Source organism: Physcomitrium patens, chromosome 12 (genome assembly GCF_059467195.1).
Source record: "Physcomitrium patens ecotype Gransden chromosome 12, ASM5946719v1, whole genome shotgun sequence".
NCBI classification, from domain to species: Eukaryota; Viridiplantae; Streptophyta; class Bryopsida; order Funariales; family Funariaceae; genus Physcomitrium; species Physcomitrium patens.
In genome coordinates this window covers 4,722,119-4,742,404 of record NC_143421.1, presented here as the reverse complement: position 1 = coordinate 4,742,404, position 20,286 = coordinate 4,722,119, and the positions used below count along the sequence as shown (strand labels likewise).

The following is a 20,286-nucleotide window of genomic DNA, read 5'->3' as shown; positions in this document are numbered from 1 at the left end:
ATCAATTGTAAGAAAAGCTCTCAAAACCTTGTAATTATTGGCTGCCTTCCTTCTTTGATTTGAATGTTGATCTTTCAACAAAGATTTTTTTTTATTGAATTGTTTAATTTCTCCAAAAATTAAGGTTGTGTGTAGATATTCAAGTCTAAATTGCTTTTATTAAATTTTTCTTTAATCAAACCATCAAATAATTTTAGATCTCAAAATCCCTCACTTACTCTAAATCTCAATTTTTTGAGACCATAACTCACAAAAATCTTATTCTCTTTAATCTAACTATTTATTTAACCTCAAACTTTTCACACTTATAAATTTTTACATGTAAATTTTTATTTAAAAATATTATTAATTCTTTCATAAAGATGCATATATTATTTTTTTTTCATTTATATTGATTTGAAGTATTTATGCCCTTATAAAGTAAATAAAAGTCTTTTCAATAAAAAATAGCATTAAGACTAAATTTTTTTCTATCTTCCTATCATTTATCCTTGTTTTTCTACTATATCTTTTTATTAGGTTTTTTTATAATAACATCCATATTTTTTTATTTTTCACCATATAATCGTATTACCACATGACATCTAACTCCTTTGAACTTGCACATTCTTTGATATGTACCAAATAATCCAAATCTTATTATCATGGATATACATAGGTATTCTAGTAAATACCTATATGATTGAGTAGAAATAGATAAAAGTAGATAAAAGTAGATTAATTTCATAATAGCTTTTAGAGAAGCTTCCTAAAAGCTCCATAGACAATGCTTTGGTTTTATATGTGTTTGTAATTGCTTGATAGGTTAGAAACTTGATCAACAAGTTAACCTTGTATTGGTAGCTTGCAAAAAAAGTTAATTATGTGGTGCACATATAGAAAACTTGCCTTGCAAGTTAAGATATGTGTCTTGCAAAGTCAACACGCTTTAGAGGTCCTATAGGACATCACCATGTAGCTCCTAATTAAGAGTATATATGGAGGCAAGCGTCAAGCCTTCTTCATTCTTGTCAATGCCTTTCTAGTCTTTAGTCTTGTTTCAAGACTTTCTGGTCTTTTTGTTTTTGGCAATAGCCATTCTAGTTCAATACCATATCATCTTTGAATGATTTTCTAATTCTTTTTAAAGTCACAAGAGTGTATTGAAGATTTCTTTCTTTGAGATTCATGTCTTTGATACTTATTTGATTCAAATTATGTTCTCTATGTGTCAAGGACAAGAACTCGATGAAAAAACAATTCAGACAAGTAAGCCTTCACTCAAAGAAAAGTAACAAAATATGAATTATAAGTATGTATATTGAAAAGAGAAACTAGAATGGCTATTGCCAAAAGACAAGAAAACTAGAGACCCTTGAAACTAGACTAGAAGCAAGAAAGGAGTTGACAAGAGTGAAGAAGCCTTCACTCTTGTCTCTATATATACTATCTAACTAGGAGCTACGTGGCGATGTTCTATAGGACCTTCAAAATGTGTTGACTTTGTAGGACACATGCCTTGACTTACAAGGCAAGTTTTTCTACGTGTGGGCCACATAGTTAGCTTGATCTTCAAGCTAACAACATGTGTGGCACATGGCCAACTTGTTGACCACGTTTCTAATCCAAAAAGTCAATTAAAGACACCTATGAAGTCAAAGCAGCATCTAGGAAGTTTCTAGGAAGCTTTTATATTAAATATTATAGAATTAACTTACTTTTATCTACTTTTACTTACTTCTACCTATTTCTATATGTAATTATTAGCTTACATGATTATGGCCGTGACACTATGTCTCCATCCAAATCTTCTTCATCATTTTTGTTATCCAAGTCAAAATCAACTTTTTGTCTTGAAAGATTTATATCTTTAAAAAGGTCTTTTATACTTATTTTTATATGTCTTTATTTGAAAATCTTTTCTTTCTAAAAGCAAATATCTCATTTTCCATAATCTAATTGATATAATAATCAAATCAACAATCCATTGAAAATGAATAGCCAAAGAATATGTAGGATATAAACCATGTCTATGTCATATATTAGAATACGTTTGACAAGTTTCATACAATTCTACAAATAAAAATATATTTTGATATAGATATTTTTTTACCAATATCATGCTTTAAGTTTATGAAAAGTAGCCAAATTTTTCCATGTCTTGCCTACAAACTATTGTGAAATCATTTTAGTAGTTTTTGTTGATCTTTCTTATTTCTAATCAATTATTGTGGCATTCCAATTCTTTTCTTTGGTCTCTTCTAAAAGAATATTTTTTGAAGCAAAAATTCATGTATATTTATATATATATATATATATATATATATATTTTATAATTTTATCCATAAATTTCTTTTTTGTTCATAACACTTTCATTTTCAAAAATGCCAATAAACTTGCATCAAAGACATCTATATCTTACAAGAGTATCTTTCTTTTTGTACCTCAATAATTTTGCTTTATAATGGTATTTTTTCAAAATCCTTAAATTCTTCAATAACTCTTGGTAATGGCTTTTCTTTCAATCTATCTCAATTTTTTTCATGATTAGAAAGTACAGTTAGAAATTATACCACTTTTTTTTTAACTTGACTGCAAATCTGTGCATAGGTTGAATAATTATTAAGTACTTTTGTTTCTATTTGTATTATCATAATATGTGATTGTTCTAAAATCATTGAATAAGACATATCTTAAATAAAGAAATGTTGCTCTATTGCAACATTTCTTATCTGGATTTTAACATTTGAAGAAGTTTCATATAATTTACTTTGTATATTATTAGATGGATGTATTGTATATCCATGCTCCATATCAATTGGCCATCTCTATTATAGTGGTGGAGAAAATTTATCTTAAAAAAGTGTTGGGCTTCTTGCTTTCACTAATTGCTCAATCAAGCTTCAAGATTAAAAAAAATACCAAGTTTATGTATAAAATTGTCCTTATAGGCGCAATTACATCAATACATAAGTCCTGAGTACCAAAGATCATCAAAATTGTAATAAAAATATTATAAAACCTTATATATTCTTAAGGTAAATTTTTTTCAAACTTCAACAACTCATATCTCACAATCGGACCATCAAAATAAATCCAAATTTTACATGAAGTACTAATATACTTTTAATAACTACTACAACAAATTTCAACTATAATTTTTTTATGATTCTTGAGATATTGCCAAAATTCTAACAATAGCTTCAAACCCTTATTTACATATATCCATGTGCAAATTTCTTCATATCTCACAAAATAGATACTCAAATACCATAAAATTTTGATATATAGATTTTAAACCTAATAAAACATATTTTTAAAAATTTTGAACTAAAAATTCATTTGAAAACTCAAGATATGTTTCCAACCATTATTATCAACAAACAATTCACTTATTGCCTTTGAATTACATATGTTATCTTCAATGCTCTATAACTTCTTTATACAAACTCCAAATGCAGAAATATTTTTAAAATGAATGTAGATCTTAAAATTATCATTGTGGCCGCATCTTTCAATCTCCAAAATCTATCATAAAACTTCTTATATCCTAAAAATAGTAACAATATATCTTAAAAAGATGCTTTAACTTCAAATATCTATAACTTTATCATCCTAACTCTAAATCCTCTAAAATCTATGTATAAATTATAGCCCAAATTCTAAACCTTATAATCTTTACTTTTGATTTTCAAATGCCTCTTTTAAAGTTACCAAAATCCTTGTTATGGTCGTAGAAAGCTTGTTGAATGCCTATTAGGCATGGGCTTCAACTAATAGGAATGAAGATCTTTACTTTTTGCCTTCATCCATGCATATCTTCCTTTCATCCCTCCAAATAAGTTTCTTAGAGGTTTGGATTTTCATCTTTGAGCTCCAATCTTCTAATTAAGTTTTATATTAAATATCTAAATCTTATATAATTTAAATACTATAATTAATATAAATAAATTTCAAACTAAATTTTCTTACATCAATTTTCTTTAAATTGACCTAGTAAACATTCTAAAGTATATCAATACTTATAAATATATTATCTATTTTATTTACTTTTTATATACTATAAATAATTATAATATGACATCCATCCTTTCTAAACCTACACATCTTCTAGCATGTGCCAATCTAACCATGCTTGTCTTCTTCATCATCTCTATCTGTTTGTACATCTTTCATTTGATCCAAATCTAATGTTTCAAAATCTAAAAGATTATTTGGAATAAATTTGCCATTTCTTGTCTTGAATGCCTTGATTTTCTTTCTACTCACATATATCTTCAATATTGTATCATCCAACTCATGAAGTGAATAGGTAGCATTGTCATGCACTACTACAACCATATATGGTCCAAACCACCCTTGAGCAAACTTCCTAAGAGTGCTATGTTCATTTTCCTAACTACTATCAAACATTAATACCTAATTCATAACTTCAATTGATTTAAACTTCTAAAAATGAGTTTTGTCAAACCTCTCTTTGTTACTCAATCTGATAGCTTTTAATTTTTCCAATGCCATCTCTTGATCTTTAAGTAATTTTTCAAGCTGTTGAATCTAGAGCTTCAATAATATCTCTCTTGTGATATCATCCTTCTAATCCAATAATAACCAATTAGTTACAAAATCTTCTACATGCATGATTAGCTTTTGGACTAATATTAATTCAACAGGCATATAACTATTAACAGTGCTATGAATCATTCTATCTATCTATAAAGCAAATAATAGAAGTCTTGGCTATTGCTTTGGCTTATCTTTGTAATCTTTGATAAGAGCATCAATGATAGGAAGATGTCCTCTCTTGTTCTTGCCATTAGCTCCAAGATTATAAATAATTGTCAACTTCAACTTAATACTATATCTTTGAAAAAAATCTTTGGCCTCTATTATATTCAATTCTCCTTGATCAGCTCTTATCCTTCTAATGCATCCATATCTATTAAAGATATCTTCCAAGATGAATCTATATACTTCTTTTGTGGTTTTGGTCCTCAAAGCTCTCCCTTCAATATAATTTGAAAGTTCTTCTCTTGCCAAAACAAGATACTTCATGCCCCATAATCCTAATGGCATAGCCACCAAGTTAATCACCTACTAAAAATACATAGCAAGTGGATAGGTAGGATGTAACTCATCTCTGAATCTGACTTTGGACTACAATTGGCATTCAGTGTAAAAAACCACAAATTACTCCGCATCTGTATAGAGGCTCTTCTATCAATATTGCTCCTTGATCTTATGGTAGGTAGTCCAAATTCCTCTATGGCCTACCCAAAGTATATCATGGATCTCCTTGAGAGCTTGATTTTTGGTTTTTGCATTATTTATCACTCTTAATGGTACTACATCCATCCTTTTTGGTCTCTTCCATAAGAAACTATTTCTCAAAATATAGTCATAAGCTTAATGTTTGATATCTTTGAAGGCCTTGTTTGACCAATCTTCTTGTCTCTTCATGGTACTCAAAGAGATACTAATGTCTTTTAATTTGTCTCCATAAAGATCTTCTCTAAAAGCCATATCTTTGTCACTCATGCTTATTCCATTAATGGCTAGCACATAGCCATAGTTCTCATCTTTATCATCTTTACCAATTTCTTGTGTTTCTATTTCTTCTTCACAAATATATCTGGCTCTAGATAGCATATCTGCCACATAATTCTTCTTACCAAAAATAAGAACCAACATAAGATTGAGTGATTTAATGGAGGCTATCATTCTCAATATGGAAATATCAAGAATAAACAATTAGTAATTAAGTAATTAAGTCTAGCACCACATTGGCTCCAATTAAATAATTTCTATCTGCTTTTATAGCTATAAGTGCTCCTCAAAGCTTCTTTTGTATTTGTGGATATGCTCTCTATTTATCCGTAATAATTCTTGCTCCAAACCTAATGACAAACCTCTTATCTTTTGTATCATCTTGAGTAATAGTCCATCCAATAGTAATAGGACTTGTATCAACAATAACAACAATTGGTTTGCTACAATCATAGTCAAATTACCTCAAGATTGGTGGCAACTTCAAAATCTTGTTTAGACCATCGATGGCTACCCCTTGCTTTTTCTTCCATTTGAATTTAGTTCTTTTTTTTAATAGATTATATAATGGCTCAATTATGTGAGGAAAGTGAGAAATCCAAATCTGATTAAAGACACAAGCTCCTAAAAACCTCCTTACTTTAGTGATGCTACTATATGCTTTCATCTTAGCAATAACATCAATCTTTTTAGAGTTAGTTTTTTTGCCATACCTTCGATATAAGTATCCAACCACCACAATCTCATCAACACCAAACTTGGACTTATCAATGGATAAGGTTAAATCTACTTCTTCAAGCCTCTTCAAAGTCTTCTCCACATCTTCGATGTGATCCTTTACAAACCTCCTACATCCATCAATATCCAATATCAAGTCTCTAGTCTTGTCTTTGCAGTCTTTGATAGGTATGTCATCCATGAAAAGAAGAGTCTTTTTAGGTACAAAATTCCTCAAGATTTAGTTTGTGACATTTTACAAATGAGCTATTGAATTAGTAGCATCTTCAAGCAAAATGCACATCCTCATAATTCCTAATGGAATCTTCATGGTTGTCAAAACTCTAATTTTTAATCCAAGTTAAAACTAATCACAACGAGAATAAAGATCTCTAATAGAATATATAACAAGTCTCAGCAACTTCATCCACAATCGATCTTGATCCCTTATTTCTCATTGTCACCTTGTTGTTTGGCTGCATGTTTTGAATGAATTTCAAAGCTCCAAACTTCTTTGGTATTGTAAACCATCAATTAAAATATGGAACTATAGATGGTTCAAGTATTTTCATATGTATCTTTTCCTTCAATAGACTCACCAACTTAGGTAGCAAGGCTTTTGGCACAAGAATTAGCTTCAAATCTCAAGAAACATGTGGAATAATAAAAATGAACATTGGCACAACAATCTTTGGACTAATACATTCAATCTCATTTGATAAAGAAACAAAAGCCTTACCATGCTTGGAGATCATTTCTTAGAATCTTTTTTTTTCAAGTTCTTTCAAGAACTCAATTCTTCCAATCTTTAGCTTAGTCAATGTCTCTTTTATGAGATTGTATCCAATCCTTCTTATCTCCCTCAATTTAGGCTCTTTTTTAGCCTTCCTAATATGATTTTCAAAGTCCAGTGGTAATTATATTGCCAATGGCCTCACCTTCTTTGCTACAGTCTTATACTTGGTATTCACCATTACATCAATCTCTAAGCTATAACTCTCAATCAACTTTACATCAGTAGCTATCTTTAATATTTCTTCATACAGTCTTCTTGAATGAATCTCTACCATCATGTCAATAGATTCAATGACTTCTCCTTGAAAAGTTTCTAAAACTTATAAAACATCATTTAAAAAATCTTATTCTTTAATAACTCTAGAAATAGACTCATCACTAAAAATCACACCTACTCTTTTTTATTTTATTTTTATTTTTTTAATTAATCTTCTATGTTTAGAATCCAAATCTTTAACCTTTTAAAAACTCATACATCTATTTTTTGTCAAACTCCAAATCTTACAACTACTTCTCTATATATTGGAGCATGCTATAATAGATGATTTCTTTGCATCCATGACACTCCATGCTCAACATGTGCAATCTAAAAATCCAAAAAATTATCATATTCATGGTCCATAGAAGTCTCTCTAAGTTGATCTCTACACCTCTCATGATTTGGTCTTACTATAAGAAACTGGACTGATCTCTTATCATCATGGCTACAAATCCTTACACAATATGAACCATCATCCAACACCTTGGTCTCCATCCTTGTTGCAATGATATATGGCTCTTCCAAAATGATTGAATAACTTCCTTGATTTTATACAAAGAAATTTTGTTCCACTTCTACATCACCAATTTTGATGCCCATTGCTAGACATGCTCTATAAAGGCTACCTCTTTCATTGTTGGTAGCTCTCAACATCCATCCATGGTTGATATCAATTGACTAATTATCTTTCTCATAAATCTTTCTAGACAAGATATTGATCTCAAAGCTATAATCCACTAATGCTAAGATTGGCTCTTTAAGGCCTCCAATCTTTACATGTGTCTCTATAGTAACTCTTACCCAAAATGGATGAGTATAAATTGTCAATGCTTCACCATTATTCCTCCATAGCTTATTAACCTCACATTGAGATACCTTGGCTTCCATTGTAATATTTTTTTCTTAATTCTTACGAGTGTTGGCATCCACCTTTATATTAGCTATTCAATCACATAAAAATATTTGTAGCACTTCATCCTCTATTTCATCACATAAATCTTCCTTTATAATTTCAACTTTTGTTTTTACAATCTTATCAAAAATAATTCCATACTTTTTGTTTTGGTCACTATTGTCCATATTATCACATTTCAAGGCAAAAACTTATCTAAACTATTTTTTTATTTTTTAATCATTAGAGTATCTAATACTCTTGCCATCATTGTTTTAGTTGTCATTTGCTTTTTTTTCTGGATAACATCAATGATGAACTCATGAAAACCTTTCTTGGCAATACGAAGAGCTTTCTTTAAGATAAACTCAATCTTGGTATCCAAAATCCTTTCTTCTAAGATGCCTTTTATGACAATTGAGGATTCAATATCAGATTGAAGTGTATAGACTCATGTGTTATCTTTTCCTTTAGTATTGTCTTTCTTATCCTTATCCTTGCTGCTATCCAATCTCTCTTCCCACTTTTTCTTTGAGAGTGGAACATCAGCTCTTAGGTGTAAAGTAAAAGATCTAGTCTCTTGCTTCTACTTTATGTTTCTTATTGGTCTTTTTCTTGGAGCAATGTTTCTACCACTTGGAGCTTTTTTCTTATTAGTTGGCTCTCCTATCTCTTCTTCTTCATCAATTCTGCATGTCTTCATCTCGTCTCATGCATTATAAGATTCCTTCTCTCCATGTTCACTCACCAAATAGGCCCTAATAGTGGTTGCATCAATTGGATCATCTCATCTAATTAGTCTTCTAATAGCTTGAGCCTCCCTTACCATTACTTCTTTAGATACATGTATAGAGGTTCCCACCTTGATGTATTTAGCCTCAATGATATAAGTCTTTGTTTCTTTACCAAGTAAAGAGTTATTTTTCTCTAATCTATCTTCCATCAATTTCTTCATACTTCTTCTCTCAAAGTTAGTTTCTAGAGGCTCATTTGTTGCAGCATCTCTAATTTTGCCTTCTTTGAAGGTAATAATACTATTCTTCATAGCATCTGTATATAATCCACAATCACCATGTTTGTAGTTTGGATCATTATACCAAATGCACATCACCACAAATCCCTTTGATCCTTCAATTTGTCGTGAAGTGCTTGACCTTGTGTCTTTCTTTAAAATAATTATTTCTATCTTTAATTCTTTCAGACTCTTCATCAACTCATAAAGGGTTTCTTCACCTATATTCTTATTTCTTAAAAAGATTGATAGATGTAAGTGTAAAATTCACTCCTTTATCCAATTATAAGATGGTCTCAATTAAGAGTTGCTTGTAATAGGTGGTGTGAAGTAAAAATAGCAAGAACAAGAACAAAAGAAGCAAAACACATAACAAGTAGAACAATTGGAGCTAAGCAATTGTATATTATAAATTTATTCATAGTTTGTTCACTAAATTTTTATCTTATGAAAAATAAAAATAAAAAGTTAAAATATATATTTTTAAAAAGATAATTGTTTTATCTTTCCAATGATATAAGAAACATATAAATTTGAATTACTATGAGTAAGTTATGAAGGTTTAAAAAATAATAATTAAATAATTAAATAATTAAATAAATAATTTTTACCTCAAGGATAATTTGCTTAAGAGATCAGGAGTTCGAGCCTCACCTAGGCTCACAAGTAGTGTATATGGATTCTTAATAGAAGCCATGATGCCTTAGTCTTATCTTCTTAACTACCTTCAAGGTACTACAACCTATATGGAACTTGTGCACCACCTTTCTTACAAAGATTACACTAGCTGCTGGTCCTCCTACTTTCTACTAGTAAAACCAATAATTTTGCATTTTTGACTTCATCATGGTCTTTGAAAATACCTTGTTAGTCTAAGAACTTAATGTTGCCTTCAAATCTTACTCTATTTTTTCATAATGGCTTCCAAAGTGATAAAATTTATTTTTATCAAAGTCTTGAAAATTACTCTAAAAACTCCTAAAACATTCTAAATAAATTATAAAAATTTATATAATATTTTATAATATTAAAATAAATTTAAAACTATATTTTATTACCTTTATAACTTTTTATGATAATAAAATTAATTTAAATCAACTATAAGTCCTTCTTTCTATATAAATAATTAAAAAGACATGAAGTTCTTTCTTATGATTCTTCTTAATACTAACTAATATTTATAGTTTTTTATAAGTAATATATATAGATGAAAGATTAATATAGATATTGATCTTAATAACCAATACAAACTACTCAACAATAAATATAAATCCTAAACCAACTAAAATAATTACCTTCAAGACTTATTAAGACTCCATTTCTTCTCCACTTAGACTATTCTCCATCATTTAACATCTTCTAAGTACATCTTTATCTTAAAATTGTAATTTTGGCACTCTACATGCATTCTCTTGTCCTAAAACGACTAGAGAGTCAATTTGATGACTTACACATATCAAAAAAGTGTTTGATAACAATTCTTTATAATTAAAAATACTAAATGGTGAACTATTTTCAACAAGAACATAAATGAATAGATGTAAGGAGTTTAAAGTATAAATATTTTACTTCATAGAAGAAAAAATATTATACTTTGTGTTTACATAAAGGAGTAAGGATCCAGCTAAAGAACTTAATCAAACTTGATATTTATCAACAAAATGAGAATCTTGACTCATCAAGAAGATAAGAATATCTTTTACAAGGTTCTCAGTTCTACTAAAATATTATCTCTCTTTTTTAATAAAGAAGGTGAATCAAAAAAAAAAAAAAAAAAAAAAAAAAAAACTTTATTTTATATTATTTAGAAATGACTTGGAATTAATTAGCATCCTTGGAGTATTAGGCAGTTGGCCACAAAAGTGGTTATGAAGGAAGTGGCTTGGATTCAAATCTGGTCCAAAAAGGCACCTATCCATATGAGCTAATATTAGAACAGAAAAGTGGCCAACATGTTCAACTTAGAGGATATGTAGGTCTCATAGCTACTAACTTAAATTCTTCTCTCTGAATAAGAATTATATAGCACCAACTTTTAGCTTTTTACATAGAATTATTTTATTTTTCTTCCTCTTTTTTTTGTTTCTTTTTTTATTCCATAGAATTATCTCACCTTACTTTACTATATAGACAAATTTCTTCAATAATCATCTAACTCGAGAGAAGTAGGACTAGAAGATATGATTGCACTAATATTGAGTATGATCTTTCATATGAATAATTTTAGTTTGGTTCTATAGCACTACTAGTACAGTATTGATAGAATATTAAATCCATTTGCCTAACTTTAGATAAGGGCCTACTTGTGGAGTAAGAAAATTTAGATATTCAATGACTCATATATGTCCCAAATAGTCGCCATATATGAGTCATTGAATTGACTGACTTGGAAATTTAGTATAAAAATGCGCTTATTGTGCTTAAAATCACAGATTTTATGAGTTAGTAGTGGAATTTTTAGAAAAAATAGAAATTAGATTATTCATAGTAGAAATGCAACTTAGAATAGAATTTATTGAGACAAATTTCCATGATGAATAGATTTTTTTGTAGTTAACAATAAATGATGGCCAATGGAAGTAGCCCTCGTTGTCAAAAGAAAAGAAAAGAAAAGAAAAGAAATAAAAATAAAAAGTTAAAAGGTGACCAATGTGGCAAGAGACTGCCCCTAAATGGCGGCAGCCTCCTCATCGATAGGGGTCCAGCCACTGGATCTCTCTTGTTTTTTGGTTTTTTCTTCACGTCTTCTCGAGCTCTGGGCGCTCCGAAACTGTTTTTTTCCTCCTTCGATTGGTGTGTAGGGTGAGCTCCGCATGAATCGAAGTCTGCGGCTCTCTATCTCTACTAGGCATGTGCAGCGGTGCTGCATTTGGGGAGGCTGCCTAGGAGCAAAATCGTGCTCAGTTCTGGCAGCTGATGTTTTGCGGCTGACCTGGTAATTGAAGACTGCATTGGGTCAATTCTAGTGTTGCTGGAGCAACAATGGAGCCAGTTTGGTTTCTTCGAGGTGTTGCGGCTAAGGTAGCATCAGTGTTCATGCTACGGTGGAGTTGCAATTGCCTATGTCGTTGTGCAAATGACTGAGGAACATGTGTTTTTTTTTTCGTTTCGATTGTGGGAGCGGCTCGTCTTTTGCTGTGTTTCTTTAATTCTTCATGCGCCGATTCCTAAACCCCCAAGATCTTGCCACAGTTCCTCGTCGTGTATTTATTTCATTGGTTCCCTCTAGCGGCGTTCCCTTTTGTGTCATTTTTTAATTCCCTGGAACAACTGATTTTCATCGATGTGGAGTTGTTGTTCCTCTAGCTGATCCTGCCCTCGTCACCATTGCTTCATTCACTCATCCTAGTGATGTTCTCTGGCTGGTCAAAGGTGGCAGGCGACGGCGGTAATTGTCACCATCACAGCGCCCTTGCTGAAGTTATCTTGTGACCCAAAATTGGGCACAAGTCATTGGGAAGAGCGATTTTGTCCTAGTGCACTAAAAACTAGTCACAACTCTTCTACATATGGAAGGTTCTCTCAATTGCAGCCGACTCAAGAAGTTCTCCAATGTGGTCAGGCCCTGGTGGTCTCCGTTTTTTATTTAGCTAGACATGCAAACCAAGTCAATACAGTTCATACTATGAGCGATATTATTTTTGCCAAACCACTGTTGTTCTTCACAACCAAGTGTTCCCTCTAGAACACATCCGGAAGATGTTGTAGGAACTGTTCTCGTAGGCTGCCAATGATACGTTGAGGTTCTTGTTCTTATTGCTATTTATCGATCTTGTTGTAGATTGTTAGCTGTGCATTGGAAGAGCGTGCTGGAATAGGTAAACATCAAAGAGGGAAGGCACTTACCCTCTCCACAATCTTGCTGTTGTTCGATGAGCCATGCAACCAATTTGCGACTAGTATCATTCAAACTGGAAGGATCGTAAGGGTTCATGCTACTGAGCATGTGGGATAGCAAGGCAAGAAAAGCATTGACTATAGTTAGTTTCATCAACTCTCCGCTTCAGGGAGATGATGCACTGAGGAGTGGGGCTGCTCAAAGCAAAAGGCATCAACCCCAAAGGAACAGGAGTGACCTTCTCTAAGAGAACATGGCAACTCGGCTTTAAGACTGCAAACCATTAGAGGCAGAGCTAAGGGAGAATAGAAGTCGTCCCAAGCTTTAATCACTCCCAATTCTTTGAATGGTCGGAATCCAAGATTAAGTACAACTTCAACGACTAGGCAAGATTACCAAGTTTTACTGTTAAAAGTTTTTAGTAAATAAAAAATTATTTTGCATGAATTTAAATCAATAGAGATGAACCAAGGATTTCAAATGGGAGAGTTACTAGAGAAGACAATGATCTAAAGTTAGATGAATTCTTATTTACATATGAAAATCCATTCATGGATGGAATTTTCTTTTGGATGAACTTTGAATTTTGGGATGATATTTAATACTAACAAAAAGTAAAAATTAATAATAATAATAATAATAATAATAAGATAAAACAAAAATTATTTAAATCATATAAATTTGTCTTTTAAGTATATGTTGTCAATTGAGTTATTTTATTATCTTGTATTGGAGTTGTAGTGTTCTTTATGTGGTTGTATTGTTACCATAGATTTGACAATGAGAGTTAATTGGTAGAGAGTTGAAAAGTAAAAAAAATAGGAAACAACTTATTCAATTAAATTATATGCTAATTGATATTGATTAATTAAAATAGATTACATATTAGAGGGATTTATATTAATCACGATTGGGATTTTTTTTGGATTATAGAATACCTAATTAAACAATAATAGATACTTATTGGAAATTTGGATAATTACATCGTTGTAAATTAGAATATATTCTTAACTAGTGGATATTTATTTTTGCTTCACATAGGTATGAAGTATTGTACTACAAAAGACATGCTTACTAATATGCTTAGAAAAGCATTACTAAAAGATAGACATCACAAGCTCATAGAGGCATTAGACTTGAAAGCCTTTTGACAATCAACAAAGTGAAAGTCTTGAAGATTAGCAAGATCTTACATATTTTACACCATATAGGATTAAACTATAATAAATTACTAATAGTCAAAAGATAGCAAAGGATTAAAACAAGTTACTTTGGTAGTAGTTAGGATTCTAAGTAAGAACTAGATTAAGAAGAATTTACAATATTAGTTAGATGTAGTAAAGAAAGATGAAAATAATTATAGATGAAGTTCATCTATAATAGATGTAAACTTCAACTATAAGTAAAGAGTGTTAGAAGTGAGAATTATCTTATTCCACACTTTTCTTTGTATGCAACCTTACTGATACTAAGTGTTGTGGCTTCTAACTTCTCTTTCTTCATCATGTCACGTAGCTAACTTATTGACTAAGTTTTTAGCCTACAAACATATATAAAGTCACAACAACATCTATAAAGCTTCTGATAAGCTTTTATAAAAGATATTATGAAATTAATCTATTTTTATTTACTTCTACTTGATCATGTAGGTAATTATTGAAGTAAATATGTATGTCCGTGATAATTCTAGTTTATATAAAGTTTGGTATATTTATTTTTTAAAATTATTTTTAATAAATTTTATTTTTAAACCTTTAAAAATATTTAAAATATATTTTTTATTTTAAATATTTTTAAAAAATTAATTATATATCTTTTTGGCTAAGTATTTGATACTAATTTATAATTTCTAAAACAAAATATTAGATATAGTTATTAAAATTATCTACTCTATTATAATTTTTATTTTATTATAATCTAATTTTTAACTTATATTTTAAATAATAAATTATAAAAATTATCTTTAAAATACATAAAAAATATATTTATTTTTTTAATTTTGGTATTTGGTCTTAAATCTTTAAAAACTTTAATAGAATAAATTTTATTTTTTAATTTCTTTATATTATAAAGAAAAATTAAAATTCATTTAAATAAATCACATTAAATTCATCTAATAATTTATAAATTATAATATTTATAAAATATTCAAAAATAATTGGAACAATATTGTGACCAAAAAGCATAAAATTGTATTCAAATAACCATACTTAATTCAAAATATAATCTTTTATACATTGTTTTTTTTATATGTCTTTTTTAAAGTTCTATTCAAATCTATTTTTTTACATATCTTAGTTGTATTCTATTGATAAAAATTATTATACAGTAAAAAATCAAAAAATAAATAAAAATAAAAAATTGCTAAATACATAATTATATACAAATGTATGCAAAGATTTTTTTTTTTTTTTTTTTTTTTTACTAATTTATATATATTGGAATAATTACAAGAGCTTTTAAATGTAAAATTAACTATTTTTTAAATGTATTGCTAATATTTATTTTAAAGAAAATAGTTTGTTTATTGTTATAGTTGTAGAATCAGTCCAAACAATAGTTGATTTTCTTCTTCATGGTTAATTATGCAATCATAAGAAAATTGCTTAAACAAGATATTTCTATTCTTCTTTTTGAATACATCTTAATTCATTTCCTATTGCTTTAAGACTTTGGTACAAATTTTGCTAAAATGAAGACTTAATACTATATAGGTATTTTTTACATACTTAAAAATAAATCAAACTTAAATTAAGAACTACAAAATATTTAATCTATTATGGATTACAATTTTCATATCACAAAAAATTCAAAATGATAAGATTAATGCAAGATTTTATAGTAATACATACTATTAGAATTTTCTAACTTTTTATAGTTAAGTAACATCTCTAAAGAATAAATATCAGCAAACTATATATTCTACATACACATACATATATATATATATATATATATAGATATATATAATAGATAAAATAGATAAAATAACGTAATAATAAAAATATGAACAAACACATGTATAAAACAAATCATAAAACTATTAGGTAGACACACATCTTTTTATAAAATTGGCAACCTCCTTTGCTGCACACCTCTTCATATACATCCCTATATAAAATAATTAGTTTTGATTTAAAATTATGATTATTCTTATATTTTTTTCTTCAATACCAAAATTTGATATATCCTTATCCATCTATATTCTATGGCTCCATATTCTCTCAACCTTCAATTTTTTGTTCTTGCAATTTTTTAAAATAATAAAAAAATTGATGGTTGTATTTTATCACTATTCATCAATGACAAACAAAAATAAAAATAAAATAAATCTCATTTAAAATAAAATTTAATTCTTTTTTGTCAAGGTGTCTATACAAGGATGTGTGATACAAGATGTCAATACAATACAAGAATTCTCCAAAATAATTCAAAATTCAAAATTATATATATATATATATATATATATATATATATACATAAAATTATTAATAATTAATAAAATATAATTATATTTATATTCTTCTTTTAAGTTATCATGATTTAAAAAATATCTATTTACAAAAAATTATGAATAAGTATATTAATATATTTTGATAATTTTTTCTATAAATATTTAACAAATAAAGTATTTTTTTGGTATTGTCTTAGTTCTATCATCATATTTATCATAATGTATTACATTATTGTATTTATTGTTTAGATTATATATATATATATATATATTCTCATTAAAAATAGATTTTTAAGTTTTATTAAATATGAGTTTCATGAAAGTATACTAGATCTTATTTTTGACATAATATCACATTAATTCGTTTTTATCTTTTTAATTTTATGAGGTTAATTATATAGTTATTCTTTCTAATCTGTAATAATTTTGGTTCATTTAATTGTTGCTTGATGGAATTAGTTTCTATTTTAAAATTTTTATATAAATAATTACATACTTATAAATCAAATAATTATTCTTAAATGTATGTTTCATGTACATCTTATACATAAAAAATCGCAAATTAATAAAAAGAAGAAAAAAGATTCTGTCATAATTTATTACATCAAAATAGTAAATAAAATAGCTTGTGGTTCCAAATAAACTCTATGTTTTATTTTTATTTTTTAATGTAATTTTGCAGTTAAATAAATCTTATTTATTTATATATTATAACATTTAATTAATTTTTTGATAATTATATGTTGACTTTGAGAGGTTGAATCAGCACTTAATTAGGAGTAGCTTTCTCAATTTTAAACTAAGTACAAACTAGATGATAATTTGAGCTTTGTTTACACATGTTGAAAAACTGGATTTTTAATTCTTTTTTCTTTTTCTTTATGAAGATTGTAAAAGAAATGTTCTACTACTTCAATACACAATCTGTTCTCAATATTTTTAAGTTGGATTTTTCTAATTTATATTAGAACTAACACCTCAGGATTATACTACATGTTATTTTTAGAAATATTAAATTACAATATAACTAAGCCCATTCAAAAATAAATAAAATAAACAAATAAAAAGGCTGTCGATTGATTCATCTCAAAAAGCTTCTCTAATTTCATCGCAAAAGGTTACTTTCAAAAAAAAAAGTAATATGAAAACCCTATTTTCCTGGATTTCCAACATCAAATCAAAAAAACATAAAGCTCAGTCAAATGGGATAGCACACAGAATAAAAGATTCGATGCCACGTCATCCATCTGACTCAGCCCACATTTTATCCCACTCGAGGAAGGGGGGACCTGCCAGGTCAGCACAGCGTCCATGTCAGCACAGCTTCGTCATCGATGCTTTCAGTGCCTAGGATTCGACGCGACGACGTCGGTGCCTGCGAAACCACCCAATCGTCCCGTCGCGCCTGCTTCCGAAACCTAATCCGAATTGTATGTTGCTGCTGCTGCTGCTTTGCTGGGATTGATCTAGTCCAGACAGACAGAACAAAAAAATTACTGGTTTAATTGAGATGAGTGACGCTCTAAGCTCATCCGGATACGAAGATCGTGATTTCGATCGTTCAGACTGAGTTTCGATTAAGCCAGCATCCCTGCAGAATCAGGAAAAATCGGGTTGATCACCTGGGTTCCTAATCCGCCAGTGAATCGTCTTTCTCGCTACAGACAAGAAGGCTGACGCGCTCTGCAGCTACGCTTTATTCGATCTCATCGTGTCGATCCTGCTTTGCGAGAGATCTTGCTTTATCGCTAGTGGACGACTTACCGCTTCTCCTGGGTGCTTACAAAGCTCCTTGTTCGTCATCGTTATCGCAATTTCTGTGCATCAGTGTGATTACTCGGCTTATGTTTTCGCGGTACCTCTACTAGCAGTGCGAGCTGAGATTATCCGTCTGCCTGGTGGGAGCGTTCGTAGGTGATTCGCGTCTTTTGCGAATCGCGGGATTGGTAGCAGTGAGGAAGTGGTGGGTGGTGGTTTTTGAACTAAGCTAGCCATGACGATGTTGTCGCATCGCTGCTTGCCCCAGTGTTCATCGCCTGTTGTCCTCGTTTCCAGCGGCGTTGTGAAGAAATCGGCTACTGTTCAATTGGCTTCTCAATGCCGACACTCCCTTGCATGCCGAGCTAGCAGCAATGGGAGCAGTGTGAAGGCTTCTCGCGAAGAAGGGAGTACTTCGACTCCTCCGGTGAGCTCAGCATACAGTTTCACATATGACATTGTTTCTTGGCATCATCTCTTCGCAGGATAGAATTTTGCACTTTGTTCAAGTCACTTCCCTCAGGGCTACTGTGAATAGCAGATAATCGCATCATCGCAAGCATTGCTTCAAGCAGCTTGGATTAAGAGAATGATTCGTTCCATTTAACAGGTTTTCGAGGATTCTACTGAAGGCATAGTGTGCTACATCAGCAAGGAAGGCGAGGTGACTTGTGAAGGTTGGGACGAAGGAGGTCACTTTCAACCTGAGCCACAGAATCAATTCACCTTGAGGTCAGTAACGCATCCACTCCATATCTCCTGCAGTCCTTGAGGTCGGTAACGCTATTCGTGAAAAGACGCCAGAACCTCAGAATTTCATCAAAGTTAGGCAGATGCTTTAGGGTTCACTTTAGACACCTGACGTTGGGCCATAGTCCGTGCGAGTTATGGAAAAACACCGTCTCGGAGAAGGATGTACTGAAGGAATGTATTGGAAATCACGCAGGAAGAGAAAAACGACACCTCGTGCTGTGCAAAGCCGAGGAGAAGTTGTCGAGAATACCGTCTTCGAACCCAAAGGTGGAAAGATGGAAGACTCCATTCGTGAAGGCGAGGCAGAAAGGAGCTTTAACTCATCTGAGCTTTAGGTATGTGCATACGCATTAGCTTTTGAAGTACAGGAGCAGCTGTTGTCGATTGCAGCATCGGAAGAGAGAAAGTAGGACAGTACCTGGTGTTTCCAATCTGTGAGACATGGCGGCTCAGCACTTAGAGTCCATTCGGAACTGAGAGCTTACATCCGGGCCTACTTCTGTATATGTGTATGTATTATTAGCATTACATGATCTATTGCAATTCATTATCCTCACAAGTGCAGAGACGTCGATTTGCATAATGAGTTTCTGACACGATGATGGGACATAGGTTGCCTGCTAACGTGAAGATTTGGGAGTGATTTGCATTCCAAATGATGTAAATACGTCGAATTCTTTTGCCGTGAGTATGGAGAGCCATGTCACTACTGCCTCACTCTCGCAAGGTCAAATTTCGAAGGAGATGTTGTTCCCTTAGATGTCACTTCCACCTTTAAGCAAACTGATGACCTGCACTATCCTATGACTAGATTAGCTATGTGTACTTCAGCATGAATCTCAAAGTGATTCAGAAACCAATTAATCACTTTTTAAGTAGGCACCTCGGTCTTGATTTCACTCCGGATCTGTCGTGTCACGAGCGGAATCGCCATACAATTCGCTGAACTAGTTAAACTGGAGCATAAAACATCACAATCGCAAAGCGCAGGTCACTGTCAATTGCACAGCGCTACCATCTCCACTATCAGTAAAATTTCGAAAAGTTTAGGATCAGTTGTATTATAATTAATCTAACATTCAATCACTTCCAATCTTAAGTTCAGAAAACAAAATAAAATAAGAGTAAATAAAACGCATAAAGAAGAAAAAATATATTAATTAAACAGATAATTACCATTTGTGTCCAAGCTCACAGTTACACATCAAAATCACATCATAATCACACCGAAATCCAGAACCTGACTAACTTGCGTGCAGATGGTGTTGTAAGTTTTGAAATCTGG

The 20,286-nt window shown here is 30.6% G+C and overlaps 1 protein-coding gene and 1 long non-coding RNA gene across 2 annotated transcripts; both read left to right on the top strand.

The window, feature by feature from the left end:
• The first annotated feature begins 11,936 nt into the window (after window positions 1–11,936).
• Window positions 11,937–12,847, top strand: LOC149988009 (uncharacterized). The gene is made up of 2 exons (XR_016505731.1): window positions 11,937–12,219; window positions 12,571–12,847. It is a non-coding gene; the product is annotated as an uncharacterized LOC149988009 (long non-coding RNA).
• Window positions 12,848–18,315: 5,468 nt separating this feature from the next.
• On the top strand, window positions 18,316–19,560 carry LOC112289897 (uncharacterized). The gene is made up of 3 exons (XM_024535621.3): window positions 18,316–18,675; window positions 18,859–18,980; window positions 19,195–19,560. Exons 1-3 carry the CDS (start codon window positions 18,484–18,486, stop codon window positions 19,334–19,336), a joined length of 456 nt encoding a protein of 151 aa, XP_024391389.1. The 5' UTR covers window positions 18,316–18,483; the 3' UTR covers window positions 19,337–19,560.
• Window positions 19,561–20,286: the final 726 nt, after the last annotated feature.

What these genes read in the sequence shown, in the direction of transcription:
- LOC112289897 (XM_024535621.3), top strand. Translation starts at nt 18,484, where the DNA reads ATGACGATGTTGTCGCATCGCTGCTTGCCCCAGTGTTCATCGCCTGTT. An exon ending in GGAGTACTTCGACTCCTCCG is followed by an intron (nt 18,676 to 18,858) that starts GTGAGCTCAGCA and finishes TCCATTTAACAG; the next exon opens with GTTTTCGAGGATTCTACTGA. An exon ending in CAGAATCAATTCACCTTGAG is followed by an intron (nt 18,981 to 19,194) that starts GTCAGTAACGCA and finishes GAAATCACGCAG; the next exon opens with GAAGAGAAAAACGACACCTC.